The 19,455-nt window shown below is 36.7% G+C and overlaps 1 protein-coding gene across 1 annotated transcript in view; it reads right to left on the reverse strand.

Annotated features, from left to right (window-relative positions):
- RGS7 (regulator of G protein signaling 7) overlaps positions 1-19,455 on the reverse strand; it is a 116,421-nt gene that overhangs the window by 42,177 nt on the left and 54,789 nt on the right. The window contains exon 4 of the mRNA XM_042881893.1: positions 12,143-12,194. Coding sequence (XP_042737827.1) covers positions 12,143-12,194 — 52 coding nt within the window. The remainder of the gene's footprint in view (positions 1-12,142; positions 12,195-19,455) is intronic.

Raw genomic sequence — 19,455 nt, forward strand, 5'->3', positions numbered from 1 at the left:
AAAACCTTGGTTTGTCCATAACAAAATTCACTAATCTATTGGAATGCAGAAAAAATGTGAAAATCTCTCATTTTCAGACAGACTTTGAAAATACAGAGAAACAATGTTTTATGCCTTTGAAGTTCAGAGCAATGAGACCTGAAATATGGATGCTGCTGTCTTTTTCTGGTACCACTCCTTTTCTGCACCAAAAAATGTAGCTTCACATCGAGCAATGCGTCTCCTGGTCCTCTACCAAAAGACAGTCATGATCCCTTGGCATTTTAGAGTATGACAGTATCTGCTTTTCTATGTTCATCATTTGAAAAAGATTCTGGTGTTTTTACAGCTTCATTTGGAACCACAATCTGCAGTAAGGTTCTCAAACTATAAGTTGCTCTATTTTCACATATGCTTTTCCAGCACAAAAAGATGATGCAGTTAATTACAACATACCCAGTGTTGTGTTTCCCATTCTTTTCCCCAAAACATGAACATCTGCATTTGTAGAATGGAAATTACAATAATAGAGAAGACATTTCCAGCTCATCAGTGTTCATTTATGATCTGCTAATGGGAGATTTTTGGAACTGCATCTTAGGTTGACTTACCAGACTGCATCATTATCAGATGGTCCTTAGTAACTGTAGTGTATTGGCAGTTTGACAGAATCTGTAAAATTCTGCAGATTGCTTTTATGCCTGAAGGAAGCAAGTTGTCAAAATATTCTTTTTGTTCTTACATATCTTCTTGTGATCCTACTGCTCCACATTAGAACTGCAGGCATTTCCCAGCCAGGAATCCTTATGCTTAAATAAAAGCAAGTATGCTGAGAGAATAAAGAAAGTTTGAAAGACTTCAAAGAAGGGGGATTGTTTCTGAACTCAGCCAAAATTTTTTGAAGATGAGTACTATTAATTGACTGTCCAAAAAACAAAAATATAGGGCTGCAACTGTTCTTTCTGTTTATTCTGAAGCAGAATCTGTTTTTGAGCCTGCGCTACTCTAAACCTGCACAGGGGAAGGTCCATTAATTTGTAGCACATGCAATAAATAAAAAAGACATTTACTAAAAGTGACCCCCAAGGACCCTGCTCTCGACCCTCAGTTCACCATGGAGCTGTAAGTGCTCTAAGCAACCCATTCCAGGATCTCTTCCGACCCATAGCTGTGTTCAAGCACAGCTACATTCCATTGCCCCTGCTTGATTTGTACAAGGTATGCCTGTAAACAGGCCTATATACTACCAATGCTGTCCTGACTTCCTAGCTTAAGCCAGGACTTTCACGGTCACTCAATACTTTATTGGTGAGAGATTAGCCTCTGCTGTACTGTTGCCACCCTTAAACCTCATATATCTTCTACTGCAGAGCTGCCTGTGCTTGCTGTTCCCTCACAGGGTGTTGAAAAATGCTTAACATATGGATGAATGATACACTGGGAACAGGGTCTGATTAATAACCTCAATTTACTAAATATGGACTGCCACATACAATCTTTTTTTTGTGCCAGTGTACTCTGATGGATTTTGCAATCAACAGAATTGCCTCCACTGAAGTGATCTATATATTAAATGCTATATGCTTTACAAGTTACTGATTAGCATAAGAAAACAGATTTTCCAGCAATTTAAAATGCAGTGTGAATATGTAACATTTCATACTGGAAGATGGCCAAAGATCCCAAAGGGCTGCTCCAAAGCAGTGCCTCCTATTTTATTTTGTTGACCCAGAACATCAGATGCAGATGTTGGTGGTATGGCTGTAGAAGTAGAGCCAACCCGCCAATATTTAATTACATTTTGTTGCCACGTGACAGATGGCAGCAGAGGGGCACTCTGACAAGTGGCATCTCACATGGAAGTGTATATGAAGCAAAGGTATGGGATTGAATTCCACCATTTGGGAAAAAAAATGGCACCTACTGACATTCATTGATGCTTACTGAACGTTTCTGGATACCAAACAGTAAGTGTGAGCACAGTGAGGCAGTGGGTGGTATGTTTCAGCAGCAGCAACAGCGCTGTGAAAGACAAGCTGCATTCTGGAGGTCTGCACAGATTTTTACAAGCACAGCACTCAGGCTGCTGCTCATTGATGGAGAAAATGTATAGCTAACGGTGGTAATTATATACAAAAATAACGTTTTATAGCTGGCATTTTGCTTTATCCAGTAGTGTTTTTGTGTTCTTTGTACCTGTTGTAGTTTCCATGGAAATAAACAGGAAGCATTGCTTTTGGAGTGACCTACCTATAAATGGGAATTTGAACCACAAACTGGAATTAAGAAAAACAGTGTTATCTGTGAAGCAAGACTACTTGCTCTTGAAAACTCTGTTCAGACGTTCACAAAACCCAGACAATTAGAGTTGAAAGTGAAAACCAGAAATTGGAGAGGGCGTATAGACTTCTCTCCCCTCCAAATTTTTTAAATTGTTACATACAAAATAGCATATTTTCAGGTTAATTACCTCTGTTTCCTGCTCAACTGTTCAACTGTACTTGAAAATTGACACAAACTTCTATATATCACAGTGATAATTGCAACTTTTATTCTAGAAGCAATAAGCTGGACTGCCTATTCATTGTATTAAACAAACATACTGACAGAAACAAAACCAACAAAAACCTCAAAACACAGAGCTTCCAACTGAAAGTTAAAGCTGGGAATTTAACGTTGTTTCTAAAAGGGGTCTCAATCTATACAGAGCAGGGAAAAAAAGCTTCAGCTGAATCCTATGGAAGATATCCACACTTCTGAAGACCACAGATAATGCCACCTACACATCCACCACCACATACGCAAACTTAAAACCCCTTACGTAACTGTCCCAGTGCCAGCAGTGTTACAGCTTGATTCACCCCTAGATGGTGGGTGTAACATTCTGTGAACTTCATTTTCTTCACTGAAGCCAGATTAAATTTGTAGCCTCTCTGAATCAAAACTCTCATTTCAGAGTCAGCGCCTAGTCATGCCTAGTCAGTATTTAAAGTGCAAAGAAAACAGAAAGTAATGTAAACTCCAAGGGTTTCAAAGTGCCCTGTGGGCAAACAGAAGTTCTCCATATGTGAGTATCTGCGTCAGATGGAGAATTACAGGACAATAAGCACTGAGCGTAACTATGGAACAGAGATAATGAAAACAACTGTTTTTTAACATCAGTATTTCTAGGGCTATTTATGCCATTTTAAGATCTGCTCTAAAAAATTAATTTTTGGTATTTGTGACTGCTGTTGAGTTTCTCTTAGTCATAGGAAAAAAAAGATAATTTTCTTTTAGGTGGACAAATGGGTCATTTATCAGTAAACGTACTGCACCCTTCAGTAAATGCTAGTGACATTAAGCAAGACTGTGACAGTTTCTGTGTGCTAAATCTGCAAATGGTCCAAAACAAAATTTCTGTAATAGTCCTACCACTCACCAGCTTTTACTCTGTGATCACAACATTTCCATAACATTTAAGGAATGTTGTATGATAATAAACTTAGAGAAGTAGAGCCAATTAATTACAAATTTCTTAAATAAATCAAGGACAAGAAAGAAACCCAATTTCAAAATACCAGGGAGTTCAAGAACTAGGGAGAGTTCAAGAAAAAGCAAATCTATCTTTTTATACACAAAATTCTCCAGATTATGTTGCCAGTTAAAATTGTGCAAGGTGACAAAAAAATGGTACAGAAGAAAGGCCACCCAAGTCACCTAAATTCCCATGAATTTGCTATGCAAAACCCAGCTGCAAGGATGGCAATTACTTAGTGCCCACTGTCAGAATGCTGACAGTGTTAAGGCTGAAAAAGACATTTGTAGTCACAGCCTGAAAGCTCTAACTTCGATATTAATAATGAAACATTAAAAAAAAAAAAAAGAAAAACATATTTAATGTCATAAACATGGTGATTTGAAAGCAATTCTGAAAATTATGTTTATAAATATCAGAATCTCTATTTTTTAGGACCTAGATGCAGATTATCAATGCTTTTAAAGTAGCACTGTTAAAGTAATGCTGCCTACTTTGATATGAATACAAATGCCTTGGCCAAACACACTTTACATGTTACACATATTACAGAGATAAATTACATATTCATGGAAAAAAAAAAAAAAAAAAAAAAAAAAAAACAGGTAAGTGAAAAACTCTGAAGAGGTGAGGGAATTGGAAAGCATTTTCGGGAAATGCCTCCTGCTTAAAGAGCCCTAACTGTGGTGGGCTGTCAGTGTCCAAATTGCAAAGTTTACAACAAAATTCAGGACATGCTTATTAAGGGAAACATTCTTTTCATCACTTACATGATAGAAATAGTTCCTAATGAGTGAAATTTGTAGATGTGAAGTATAATATAATGGAAAAAATCTGGAGTGGAAAAGTAGTTTACTTAGACCATCTTTCTGCTAGTGCAGCTCTCCTTCTCCTGAAAGCACATTTCATGAGGTTCTACTCAGATTACATTTTATGCATAGCAAATACTAGACCCAGCCATATTTTCTTGAGGGACAATGCTGCTCGTTAGATTTTATTTCTCACCTAGCCCCATTACCAAGATCCTAGTCAACACATTCTGTGTATCTAGTTTCTCAATGAAAAGCCACTTACATAAGGAGTGACAACCAAGTAGTACAACAATTTGGTAAATTACTTGAGATGGGTGGAAGGCATGGCTTCTCACTTCACCTGAAAATCCAGGAAATTCTGAGATATCCTGAGGCAGATTCTTACAATAAAGATTTCTATTAAAGACCCAAGAGGATTGTTTACAGGAGTCATTGCTGACATACTCTTGCTGACATGAGCTGTTGAAAAAATGGGTATTGGGCATCAAGATTCAGGATTATAGAATTGTAGAGCTATGCACAAGCTATTTACACTATATTGATAATTTTTTCCCCATTCTCATGGAATACATTTTAACAAAGATATTTTTATTCATATCTGACAATTTATATATAAGAAAAATGCTACTTTGCTACCAGTTTGCCCCAAGCTACTGACTCATATTTATGGATTCATTTACAGAGATGCTGAGCACATGCAGTTTTCCAGCAGAGTTCAGGCAAACAATACAGCTTAATATTTCTCAAATCGACATTGCTTACTGCTAAGCTGTTGCCAAGGGAATCCCTCCTGAGCATATGGGCAAAGAAAGGACATAATGCCTCTTCTGCACAGTCCTCCTTCTTGTCAGTTATTCCATGCAAAACAATGCAGAAAGATGTATAAGAAAAAAATCCCTAAGAAAAATCAATATTTCAGATAGAGATTTGAAGCTAGTTATATGAAAAGTAAGTAGGCAACAAACGCTAGAGAGAAAATTATGTGAAAAATTTCAAGATGTGAAAAAAATGACGCATGATAGCAATTATTTTTTGAATGCTATGTACTTGTGTATGTGTGGCTGCAAGCTTGGCAGGACAGGCAGATGACCCAGTTGCCATGGCTCATGTTCAGAAAGGAGCAGCAGATGCTGAACAGAGGTCTTTTTCAGTTTACTCTTACCTGGTAAGAAAGTTTCTTTTAGGAAGGAAGCTTTGTATGGTCTGACTTGTTACATAAATTATCAAGAAAATTTAAACAGGACAGAATCTTGATTTTACAGAAATGCAGGAGAACAATATCTATGAGACAAAAGCTTTCACGTAACAAAAGGAGATGATTTCTGTATTTTACTGTAACTCAGCTGGTAGGACCATCATGAATATTTATGGCATTGCCACAGAAGTTTACATGCAGCACTTGTTTTTATCTAGATAGACAGCATATCTATTTTAAAGACAGTAATTAATTAAGGCATTTTATTGTGTAAGTTCTCATTTCCTAGAATGGTGCATTTATAGAATGTCTTTACCTGGAAGGCTACTAACCATAAGCACATTTTCAAGATTTGTTATTCTTCACAACAGAAATCACTTTGAATATATAGAAAATAGTCTTATTTAATGCAATTTATAAAACAGACGGTTGTATGCTCCTAAAGTCATGTTGCAGTATCAGTTATTTACCCTCTTCCCCATAACCTATCAAAACTGCAAAACTCCTCCATTTCTAACCCACCTGGGGAAAATGGACACACAACGACAAGGCTGAAACAGATCCTCCTGCAACTATGTAGATACAATTGATTATTGTCTTCTAGCATTAGTTCAAACTTCTTTTACATCATAAGTGACTGTGGCACTTATAAAATTTTCTTCTGACTCTCTTTGAACACCTTTTTTAACATACAGTCAAGTGTAAGTGAACTACTTCATGTCTCAGATACCTTTGAGACTAAACTACAGCAAAAGTACACTAGAGAGAAGATGATTAAGAGTTACTAATTCATTTATACCTTATATGTCTGAAATCCTTATATGATTGCTACAAATATTTCCCTCAGTTTGCTTAGACTTTGCTTGAGATTCTCAAATATAAAAATCAGTTTGCTTTGTGTGTGAGTAGATTTTTCCCCTAGACCCTTCTATTTCTTACACATCTCATTCAGCAAACTGAATCCCTCAAACATGCAACAGCTGTGAGTCACTACACCTCCAAGAGAATCAGACTAATTCCATGAAGCCAAATGTGTAAAAAAAATAATTTCATACATAACCAATCTTCACCAGTTCAGACACGAAACATACTCAAGTTTCCATCTTTAATTTTATCCTAATGGCGTGCGCTGTTTTTAATATGCCAGAAAAAAAAAATCTGTTAGCAAAAAAAAAAAAAAGTAAGAAAAATGAAGATGATTGTAGGCAGATAGCACATTCAGCCATTCATTTTCAGAGACAGTATTTTTTACCTGAAATCCAATTCTATTTGTCATAAAACCAAACAAATTCAAGAATATGACAGCCCACAGGAAATGCAAAGTGACTTAACCTACACCATCATTTTTTTAAAAACAAGCAAACAAACACAAATGCTAAAAATGTGGGATGCACATAATTATTTTCACCAATAAGATCCCACTGAAACCAATGAGATTCTGCACAGAACAACATGCCCTGCATGGGTGGACTCCAAGATATATGGCATTAAAATGGGTGTCTTCGACAGATGGAATAAAATAATTCAAATTAAAAAAAAAAATATTTACAATTTATCTATCCTGAGATATCTTACAGCATGATTTTCAAGAGAAGATTTTCTGCAATTTGTGAATACTAATGTTTTCTAAGCAGTGGTCCCAGAATTATGGTCACTACTTTGATAGTTAAAATCAAAACCAAGGCTGCACACTTCCACTTTTGTATCTGTTTATTAATCCAAGCCCTGTTTTTGTCACTGAGACACAGCAATGCACTACTGTTTATGAGTAGAACTAGCTTGAAGTTTCTTGAAATTTTGGAACGCTGTTTTTCCTCACATTTTCTCCATACATATTTTTAATGAATGCCTTTTCTTTTACAAGCTAATATAGAGCAACCAATATTATCTCAGAGATGATAACACGCTTCATAAAGTTGTAAGGATATTTATTTTTTAGTTAGTTTCAGTAATAAACTATCACGTGCTCTAACTCGTTTCATTTCTAATTAAAGATTAATTATTTTCTGGCTGTATTTTACATTCTGGACAGCAGTCCAGTTATAGGTGAGTAAACATCAAGGGTGGGGCATAGTTTTTAAATTAAAATAAAGCTGTAGTGTGCTTTAATAGACTTGCAAAATTAGATCAGTCCCATAGAAAGTGATTTTATTTTCTTTGATATAGGAAGACTATACAGAAAGCAGATTTTTTGTTTTGTTTTCTTGTTTCAAAAACACCTAATTCCTGCCATTAATTTGTTTTAGGAGGCAGAAATTCAAGTTTGTTCAGGATATATCCATGAAAACAGAATCAATGAACAGCACTGTAACATGTGACAAGTACTAAATGCATTTATGTACCTGCAATAGAAAAAAAAAAAATCTATTTTATTTTCTAGTAGGTAACAATTACTGTGAAAAATCTGCAGAACCTTGTTGGAGTGTGTTTGTGATGAAATTTAATGTCATCAAATCATTTCTATCCTTCTTTGGGTTTTAGAATATTATTTGAGTTTTCTTTATTCTTCTAATGACCATTTGTTTACAACAGATGTGATCCTTTCTGCAAACAGCTGTATTCTGTTCTCCCCTTGTCTTTTCTATTTACAGAAAGCCATTAAGGGAAAAAAAAAAGAAACCTCAGGCTACAAAATAAAGGCTAACTTCTGAGTTTGGGAAGATGCAAACCCAATAAAAATGTTATTGAAAAGTAGCCTTAAAAGACTACTTTCCTGTTAATGCTCTAGCCTTAGTCATTTCTGGCAACACACAGATTCCACAGGTAGATCCAGTGCAAGCACTGGGCAGATTTCTTACAGGCTTGCATCTTTGTCTCATGATTTGAAGGGAGCAATGAGATGGCAGGGTTGGGGCTTTTCCTTCCTTCACCCCACTGCAACAGAACTTAAATTCACCAACTGGAAATTATTATACTGGTCTTACATTGAATCTCAAGGGCTCTCAAGCCAGTAGTCTTGCTGCTCAATGAGGGTTAGAATCTGATCTCAAGTTAAATTCTGTATTTCTGACATGAAAAAGACTACACAGTTTATATCAGAATTCTGTTCACAAACTTGTACACGTAATTCTGTTCGATATATTGGACTATTCAATATATTGGATTATTGGACTGGGCAATCAGTCCAATAATAAGCTACATCTAGAAAGTTAGTTTCTTACAATTTTCATTAAAGGACATAAAAGGAAATCTCCTCAGACTAACCATGAGTTCAGGTGTGTTAAGTATATGCTTATTAAAATTCTCCCAGTAATGTCATACACACTACAGCTGAAGAACTCAATGTCTCTTAGAACTACAGCAAATTACTTTCTTATATTTAACATATTAGGAGACTACACTGAAGGGCTCCTGTGAGGAAAACAAATAACTTTCAAGGAAAGAAAAAACATTTTAATAACTAGTAAATCAAGTATTCCTCCTTCAGTGATTAACTCCCTCATATGCAGTGGCTAATCACTCAGGTGCGGTATGAACTACCCTTCCTTCATAGCCTTTGATAACTACTTGCAGGAAATCTTCAAATATCAGCATTTTATAAGATTAATATTTTCCCTCATTCTATAGGATGAGGAAACTGGTACATTTTTTGAACTCTCCCTTGAAGGTACTCATCTCTGCTGAGAGTCTCAGTTTGAAATTGTTTTATGTAGCAGCACATTTGAAATCAAATTTTGTGAGCTCTGGAAAAGCAAGAAGCGTCCATGGGAACCATCCATCATCTTGAGGTTCAATCTAGCAAGCAGAACTGGTAGTTTGAAATAAAAACTATGAATAGTGGAAAGTTTATTCTGCTCCTCACCCAAGACTTCCAGGCCAGAGGGTAGAGTACCCCAGTGATAACTGGTATGAATTTTAAAGACAGATGTAAGGAAAGGCTGAGGTTCTCAACACCTTCTTTATCCTCAGTGGTCACAATCTCTGCAGTATTCAGTAAAAGATGAAGGCTCTCCTAAGTCCTCCTCTTACTGCTAATACATCGTAAAAAAGTTTTTTTTCTCTCTTCCCCCAACAGCCAAGTTGGGGTAAAGCTGGTCAAGCTGGGCTTTTGCTTTTCTAATTTTCTCCCTGCACATCCTAACAAGTTCTTCGTACTCTCCCCAAATTGTCCATCCCTTCTTCCACAGGAGGTAGATTCTCTTTTTCTCCTGGAACCTCAGGAAAAGCTCCCAGTTCATCCATGCTGGTTTTCTTCCCTGCTAGCTCATCTTGCAGCTCAGGGGGACAGCCTGCTCCTGCTCCTTTAGGACCTCCTTTAGCTCTCCTTCTTGAGGAGAGCTCAAGGGAGAGCACCTTTAGCTCTCCTTCTTGAGAGCTACCTGCCTTCCTTCCCTTTATCCTTCAGGACTGAATCCCAAGGAACTCTCCCTACCAGTGTCCTGAACAGTTCAAAGTCCACCCTGTGGAAGTCATAGAATCATAGAATGACCTGGGTTGAAAAGGATGATGATTGATCATCTAGCTTCAACCCCCCTGCTATGTGCAGGGTTGCAAACCACTAGACCAGGCTGCTCAGAGCCACATCCAGCCTGGTTTTGAATGCCTCCAGGGATGAGACATCCACAATCTCCTTGGGCAACATGTTCCAGTGTCGTAGTCCAAGGTAGTAGTCTTGCTGCCCCCAGTCCTGACTTTACCAAGAATTGAAAACTCTACCACCTCATGGTCACTCTGTCCAAGACAGATCCTGGCCTCTCCATCTCCAACTAGTCCTCTTCTGTTTGTGAACAGCAGGTCTGACAGGGTATGTCCACTGGTAGGTTCTCTTATCAGCTGCGTCAGGAAGTTAACTTCTGCTTGTTCTGTGCTGTACTGTATTTCCAGAATATAGCTAGGAAGTTGAAGTTCTTATGAGAACAAGGGCTGTCAATCACACAACTTCTGCCAGCTGTTTGTAGAATGCCCCATAAGACTCTTCATCCTGGTTAGGCGGTCTATAACAGACCTCCATCAAGATGCCCACCCTGTTGGTCCTCACCGTGATCCTACCATATCATTCTAGCCCTAAGCTCAACATCAAAACACTCTTTAGCATAGAGAGCCATATCACCACCCCTCTTTCTTTACCTGTCCCTTCTGAAGAGCTTGTTGCCCTCCACTACAGCACTTCAGGAGTTTCCATAATGGCAACTAAATCATAGTTTGTGTGCTGCAATATGGCTTCCAGCTCCTCCTGTTTGCATTGGTGCAGATGCACTTCAGCTGAGCAGCTTGCCTCATCTCTAGTCCTGTCATTATTCCCCTAGACTCCTCTCTAGGAGGCCTGGTTTTATCCCCTTCCCCCTTCATAACTCGTTTAAAGCCCTCTCAACAAACCCTGCCAGTTCTAGGGCTAGGATCTGTTTCCTGCTTTGAGACAGGTGAGATTCATCAACAGACATCAGGCTGAGTAAACCGCCCCACAGTAAAAAAATAAAATAAAAAGTGTTTGCAATTGCATCAGCCTCTCAGCCATGTATTTATGAAATGGGTTTTCCTGCCCCTTTCAATACACAGAGGATTGTCTCTTCAGTCAGTTCAGGTTAGCTGACCTGTTTCTGTGCAGCGATTTGTGCCCTCCAGTCTTTTCACTGACAGGACAACAAAAAAAAAAAAAACTGAGAAACTGAAATGCTTTTGGCTCTGTACAGCACTGCTAAGCAACAACTAAAACATTGGTGTATTTAAACATTATTTTTCTCCTAACATGGAATACTGATAAACCAGGACAAAACCAAAACTCAATATCATACCTGACAAAATGAAGAAAATCAGCTCTGTCCCAGCTGAAAACAGGACATATCCTTACAACGACCCTACAGTTTTCAGCTCCCAAGCACTGAGACTGAATTTACCTTACAAGTGAAAACCTACCTAAATTTCCAAAAGATTTTAGGTTTTTTTGTTTGTTTGTTTGTTTTTTTAAAGGTAAGCCATCATGTATGTGCTTAGTACCCTAAATAAGTGACCTTGCCGTCAGATGAAGTGAGTACTTACAGCCTGCACTGGAATGGAAACTACATAGATAATTTTTTTAATGAAAAAATTAGGTTATTGTTTGCTGTACAGAGATATTTAAATCTGGTTATCAGTTTTTGAAAAGCTTAGCCTAAGGATTTTTTGCAAGTCTAAGTGCACATCAGTAATTGTTGCATGCAAGTTATGAATAGGAAACCAAAAAACAGGGAAGCAAACAAGGTATTTTCTAATGCACTTCATATTAGAACTATAGCAAATAATTTTACATGTCACATATCAAAAATAAGAGACCTAAACTCATTACATTTTTGGGTCCAAATCTGAGAATAACTATTGCAGAACTATCAATAAAATGTGTACTGCTGCACTAAGACTTTATCATTGCAAGTGATTACACTTCCTGACACAAATAGAAAATGTAAATAGTAAAATAGATTGGATGCCCTTTGGGGATTATTTTTTTCCCCCCATCAAATTAACACCAAATCTGACTTCTGCTTTAATAAACTTTGAAAAGGGTAACAACATATTTGTTTCAATATCAGCAAGTATTGGACAGGAATTACATGACATTAATTACGCTTTTAACAGTGGAATGATTAAACAAGATAGACTGCAATGATATGTTCATTTATATAATACATAATTCCCAAAATAAAGAGGAAAGATTTCCACACTGACCATAGTCTGTGTTTTCCGGCTCCCAACAATTTGAAGGCCAAAAATAGGGCGTCTATAGACAAAACAAAAAAGTAGGGAATTCAAGTTAGACAATGCAAGCATTATACAGTTCTTGGATTGATACAATTTCTCAAAATTGATTCACATTTTTGGCAGATCTACTATAATATTAACGTGATGATTTTGAAGTAGGCATCAAAATAGAAAATTACTTTTGTATGCTCATTTTTTGCACTAGTGTCAGAATGGCATTGAAAAGAAGAACAATGTGTTCTTTTTAAAGTTAAGGGAACAAAAAACAAGGTTACGTAGTGAGGTACTTTTTCATCTTCCCTAGCAACATACTCATCACATGACCTAAGAATCAGTTTTAGAAGCAGAAAAGATGGAACATACTTTTGGACACACTTCGTTATTCATTGTGGAGAGTTTTCTTTGTTGTATGTTAATATTCAGTACTGTTTTCTAGCTATTTGTTAAAAAATGTTAGTTAGCATATCTGGTCTTCAGAGTTATCAAATTTGTTTTCATTTATGGAAGCCTACTTTTTTTCTAATTATGTAACGTCATTTAAAATATGATTTCTTAATGGAAAGCCAATAACTAGTTTAACACTGATAATGAAAACTGCAAATTGCATTGCTAAAACATTTCTTGTCTATCAAACGAAGAATATAAAACAATACAAGGATTTTTCACATCAGGAACTTAATTTTTAAAAACCTAACTTTCTAGAGAAAATTTAAATGATTGCAATATTTATACTTAATGCATTATTTTATATATATCCACCCACAAGAATTATATATGATTTGAGAAGTTGTATTAACCTAATTAAATATATGTGGACTAGTAAGAGCAGATGTATTTCAAACTACTGATACCTCCTCGGGCTCACTTTCTGCTTCACTCTCTCTTTCCTGTTGTTTTTTTTTCCCCTCAAAGATCCCTCAGCTACACAAATGGAAACCTCTTGCTGCCCACTTATCTTGAAATTGTTTTAATGTTTATCCAGAAATCAACAAGACTGAAGGGTGACACATTTACACCTACTATCAGGTTAAACATACATTGTGAAAAATCTCTCCATTGTAAAAATGGCCTATCAACTTTAATAACTGCAATTTAAGACTTGCCTTTTACTAAGTAATAACAATGAGCTAAAGGATGAAAAAATAAAATCACAAACTAACTTTGAAGGTTGAGACAAGTTTCTTGCCAGTTTTTCTTTCTCTCTAGTGGAGAAGCAATAAGTCATTCTTCCTACAAACTATTCCTTCATTGTGCCACTAGAAGTGAGCACTATAAGCACAGATGGAAATAGAAAGTAAACTCCTCAGCAATAAATAGTAGCAGTCAGAAAACACTTGAGAAGCAAGAAGGTATAAAAATAATTTAACCATATAAATCATATAAAGTTACTTTTATTTAAGTTTTCAGACCTGGGGAGAGAGAGCACTCCTTCCTTTGACACAAATTGCATTTTAGGAGGCACCTAAGAAGAAAAGCTCAACAAAATCTGCTTTCATTTGTCCAACTAAACTTATCAAAGAAGAATCCAACAAGGGGAAATATCAAGTATGTAGAAACCTCACCCACTCAAACAGGTTCTGAGCTGAAACTGGCTAGAGTTCAGATATTGTTTGTGAAACAGAAGCAAGCTATGCTGGAGGAGGGCTAGAAAAAAATACAGCAAAAGAGCCTTTTCAGTAGTAAAAAGTCAAAGATTCTTACGATTGTGAAAATAGTTACAAAATTCTCATAAAAACTTTGGATTTCTATTTAGAAATTAGATGAACCGCATGAACACACCCCCCCCCAAATGATGATACTTGCAAAATAAATTCTGTCTTCTGAATTTAACCCAAACCCATTACATTATGAGCCAATGCCAAAGAAAGTCTCTTTGCAGAGGTTATCTTAGGCATGCAAGGACCCTTGGGAAACTTAACTGAGGGATGAAGAGGAGGAAGGGAGATCACAGTTATGGAAAGAGACCTTACTAAGTGTTCAATTACCTTTAGAGAGAAAGCACAAAGACAAACCAGTAAAATCACACCAGCAATCTCCAACTAGCTAAACCCAAAAAGAAATCATTCAGAAAGCAAATAAGAATATGTATGCTTGTAAGGAGGAGTCTAAGAATTCCCGTGCCATCATCCCTTTGGAGATAAAAACAAGATAAAACATACACTTTAATTAGCAAAGTACATAATAAATCCCTACAAAAGATTTTATAATGTGTTGTAAGGTAAGCCAAAAGAGAAAATTCACCACAAAGAAAATACTGCAACATGGGAAAGGGGTGCACATAACAGTACATATAAGCACAGAAATGCATTCCTTGTTTGAGCCTCCAAAAGGAGGGTGACTGTGAAAGACAAGAACCTTTCCGCCAGGGAATAAAAAGCAGGCATGAGATCTCCTTGTTGCAGCTCTCAACTAGGCAGGCACAAGCAGCCTCCCAGCTGCAAGCTGTGACCTTGTCTGCATAGTGCTTGAATACATTCACTGGGACCTGCTGAGAAGCACAGCTCAACAGCAATGTACTGCAAGGTGGCCAGGGCTAGCCTCAAGCCAACAGGCTCCTAGTGGGAACAAAGTTCAAGTCTCCTCGCAACCAGCCACGTGAATATGCCCCAAATTAATTTTGATATGAAGACATGACTACAGGATAAAGTACAAGGAGAAAAAAACAACAAAACAACAGGAAGAAAAAATACTATATGAGCTCAGATTGAGGCCTGATAAAATACATAACAGAATGCTTAAATCATATTTTCACATGGGTAAGCTGTCGGTTTATTCATAGAAAACAAAGCACAAAGCAAAGACTAGATAACTATTATTCACTTTCAATGCAGGAAACGGCACTGGTGGAGGTAAAGACAGGAGAAATTCTCCTAAGGCCTCGCATAAAAAAAAGAAAAAAAAAATGACAATAGAGGGCAAGATTAAAACTTAGAAAGAAAATCCAAAACCCACACTTAAAATAGCATAAACACTGGTAATGGAACTTGATATAAAGTCAGATTCTATTGAAGAGCTTTTATAATTCTTTGTTTCTGTGAAAAAAAAAAAATCAACAATAAACTTGTGCATAGATGAAATGACTGACATTTTTCTAAAGATGTATGCAACGTTTTCTTGCTTAACTGTTTGGTATTATCAATCATGAAGTTCTGGTCTTAATCTACCTTGCCATCTGTCATGCACAGTGGATAAAGTGGAATGCTTCTTGAAAAGTGGTTATAATAGAAGAAAAGCTAGCTGAGAAAAGATCCAAAGAGATACCTTATCACAAGACTTCCACAATAGTACAATTCAGTAATTAGAATACATTCTGCTTTCATGGGAATGGGTGTCAATAAGCCCTATTCAGGCTGGCTGTGTGATGCACCAGGTAGATCCTTGCTATCTCTGCTCTCCAGCTATAGTCCTCAGCCTCAGTGCCACACAGGCTCCTGCCAGCACAAAGATGGAGACTGAGGGTCTCAAGACAGAGACCCACAGTCTGACAGCACCAAGACAAGAGGGAATGGCTCCAAGCTAAAAGAGGGGAGATTTAGACTTGGATGTCAGTTGGAATTGTTTTTTGTACTCAGAAGGTGGTGAGGTAGTAGAACAGGTTACCCAGAGAAGCTGTGCACGGTCCATTCCTGGAACTATTCAAGGCAAGGGTGGACAAGGATCCTGGGCAGCCAGATCTAGTGGATGGCAAGTTTGCCTATGGCAGGGGATTTGAAACTAGATATTTTTAATATTTCTTCCAACCCACACCATTCTATGGTTCTATGGTGATTTAAAACCCTAATTTTTTTAAAAAAAAAAAAAACAAAAAAACAAAAAAAAAAAAAAAAAAAAAACAAAAAAAAAAACAAGCAACCAAACATCAAGAAAACACAACAGACGTCTGGAGTATTACTTTGTCCCTTACATCTTATGTTTTTCAGTTCATGCACATAACACATGGCTGCTTTCCTCCACTTCTATAACATAAGGGAAGAGTTCCCATTTTTCTGTTCCAGAAGTCTTTACATAGTTTCACAATCCAGATATCTAATAACTCCATAGAAGAATTTGCTGGAGAGTGTATCTACGAAGACTATGTGACAATGCTTTTACCTTATTCAACAAAGAAAGATTAGGAAGTAAGAAAATATCAATAGAAAGATCTCTGGTCTCAAGGAATGAGGTTAGGAATGAGAAGAGGAAGTATGTGCAAAGAGGAGAGCTGGCTGCTCTCTCTGATCTACTAAAACAGCCCTACAGCCATGCAAGGAGACTTTGCCCACATAAATGAACTTATCTGTACCTGGGGAATGCTAACAAAGATTGGTTTAACTATTTTTTACAAATTATATTCAGAGTATATTGTAGTATTATTACAACATCCATTAAGTACCACATATTCCTATAATACAAACATTACACAACCTATATACCTTGTCTCAAGATCTAGAAATCTGCATAGGCAAACACCTTCCCCAGGAGGGTTTCAGATGTTCAGTTACAATATTTTATACCACATGACCATTTTCAAAGGCAAAATTATAAAATATCATAAATAAATAAATAAAATAGCTTTCTTCGTGAAATGTAGAAAACCTGATGGAATTTTACTTTTCCTCAGCAGGAAATGTGATGCAGTTCGTCATGAACAAGTATTAAAGAGGGAACATTTGTCATTTTGCCATGACATCCCACTTATAGCCGGAAGGAAGGTGGGTGGTAGAACAGTTTGGAGAAAGTCAAGTACTGTTTATCAGTGCAGGCAGAAACAACGCTGCCAGTTTTTATCAGTATGCACTGATAAGGCACTTTGTTTAACTTTATCTGCAATTTGAATAAGCAACCAGTAAGCAGCTAGAGAAAAGAGGCTTACCAAGAACAATATGTGCTACCGTGGAACCAGTTAAGCACTCTGAACAGAACAGGCTGTCATAAGGTTCTTCGTGACCATTGGCAGAGCACTGGTTTTGCACTCAAAAAAAAAAAAAAGCACTCTGTTTCTCTTGAAGTATAGACTTATAAGCCAATACAAACCACAGAAATCCATAATCCTCCTTTTAATAAAGTCACATGAAACAAAATCTCATAACATAGTGCCTATTCCACACGAAACAATTTGTTAGAAGTGGCTGGTATGCATGGTGAGACATCCTGTGATAAAACAAATAGATCTGTTCTGGCTTTACTGTTAAATTAATCAATAGTAATATTTGAAATAATGAAACAGCAACTTGTGAAAAATTAGTGTTGCTTGTCAGCCTTTATAGAGCATGATTAATTTCTATGCATTAAACTGTATTACTGCAGAAATAAACCATTAAGCATCTTTCAGCTACCACTGCTGATAGTAGTAAAAAGAATTGTTTCTGAAGCTGCTCCACTCCATGACATTTTCTTTAATTCAGTAACTGGAACATGGGAGGAATATTCAAATCACCCATAAACCTTACTTCACATATTACAAAAAAAAAAAAAAAAATATATATATATATATATATATATCACAGAATCATAGGGCTTGAAATGGACCTCTGGAAATCATCTCGTCTGGCTTCCCTGCTAATCTCCACAGTCAGTTACAAAGGAAAGCATCCAGGCAGATCTCCAGAGAAAACTCCACAACAGCCCATTTCAGTGTTTTATCACCTTCAAAGAAAGATTTTTCTCAAAGAATCACAGGATGTAAAAGTGTGCCTGAGCAGATTTAAAAAAAGAGAAAAAAGGCCACTGATAGCACAGTCAGGAAGACAAATGGTTTTGAAATGATTTTTCCCTCTTTGAAATCTCAACTGCACCTGCATATACTGCATATGAGCTGAAGAGACAACGAATTAGTTCTTGCACTTGCAATTTCCAAACAAAATCTGTCAAGTGTGGATAAGATAACTTCTTTTTTATTGCAAAACTTGACTTCCAATAAAATGCTTCTCTCAAGGCACAGATGATCCAACAAGACAGTGGACAATAGCTAGAGAGCTGAGATATTCAAACATAACTTAAACAAACAGACACCAGATTATGACTGAGTCCTGAGGTGGTTAGCTGAGCAGGGTGACTCAGTGATGTTGGCAGTAACACTGTTTTGCAACAGATATTAAAAGATCCCTACAATGACTGCTATATATAATTTCCACTACAGATATAGGAAAAACAAAGTTGGAGAGTTAAATGTATTCATCAATAAAGTGTTACAGTGGTAGAAAAGAAGACATCACAGATGAAACCATCTTGCCAAAACCATGAATTTTGCTACTATCTTCACCAGAATCAAGCTTTCACAACTAAAAGTTTTGTTCCCATTTCCACATTTGTTCTCACCTATGTATGCCTCCAAACTTAAAAGTCATAAAATAACAGAACCTAAACCTCATCTCTGAAAATTCAATCTCTTAAAAAAACGTGTGATTATCAAAAGCCTGAATATTCTAGGAGTTGATTTAAAAACAAAAAGTATTAAAAAACACTTCTTTCATTATGAATGTTGAAAGACCCTATACTGAGTATGTAGTTTGTAAAAAAATAAATAAATAAATAAAAAATCTACATTCTTTCCCCAGGAAGCAATTACAGAAGCATAGCAGCTGAAAGGTTAAATCAAGCATTTCTCACCAGGTCAGCCATATTATCAGCTATGTGGACAGTGATGAAATGCACTCAGTGGGTAATGCCTGGTCCCTAGAAGATCTTTCCAAGGTGCACCTTGCTCTTCTTATTTAAACCCCTCATACATATTAACCTTTGAGTGCAGGAAGGTAGGTAGTAGATATTCAATTCCTTCTCTGGCCCCAGCTTTAAATAACATGCAAAGGCAATATGCCTTACGTTCAGAGTGGTTCAAAAAGTATCACTAAACCTAAGCTTCCACTTTGCTTTGACGACACAAAAGCTCACCTCTCTCCATGTAAGGTAAATAATATTTAGATCTATCCCCTTTGAGTTAAATTGCTATTGCAGGAACTGACCCAATTAAAACAAAGTAAGTAAAAAGAATGATTAGGAATGATTGTTTATTTCTAAAGCCACATTGTTTAAAAGAGAAGATAAAACTACAATTTTACAGCCACCCTGGTTGCAAGAGTAATAACTGAAAAAGCATAATTTTGCCTGTAGAAGGGCATTTGTGCAAATAAAGCACAATTGCTACTGCTTTTAGCTTCTTTTATACAACAGTAGCTTGTTTAAAACAAACTGGAAGTAATTTTACTGTTAGGAGTGAATGCGTCATCCTTTGGAACATTAAAAATGAAGTGAATGGGGAACACTTACAGCTCAGTTATACTCTTTTATACTCAGTTATACTC

The sequence above is a fragment of the Lagopus leucura genome, unplaced genomic scaffold, assembly GCF_019238085.1.
Source record: "Lagopus leucura isolate 7727_CA_CO unplaced genomic scaffold, USGS_WTPT01 Super-Scaffold_73, whole genome shotgun sequence".
Classification (NCBI taxonomy): Eukaryota; Metazoa; Chordata; class Aves; order Galliformes; family Phasianidae; genus Lagopus; species Lagopus leucura.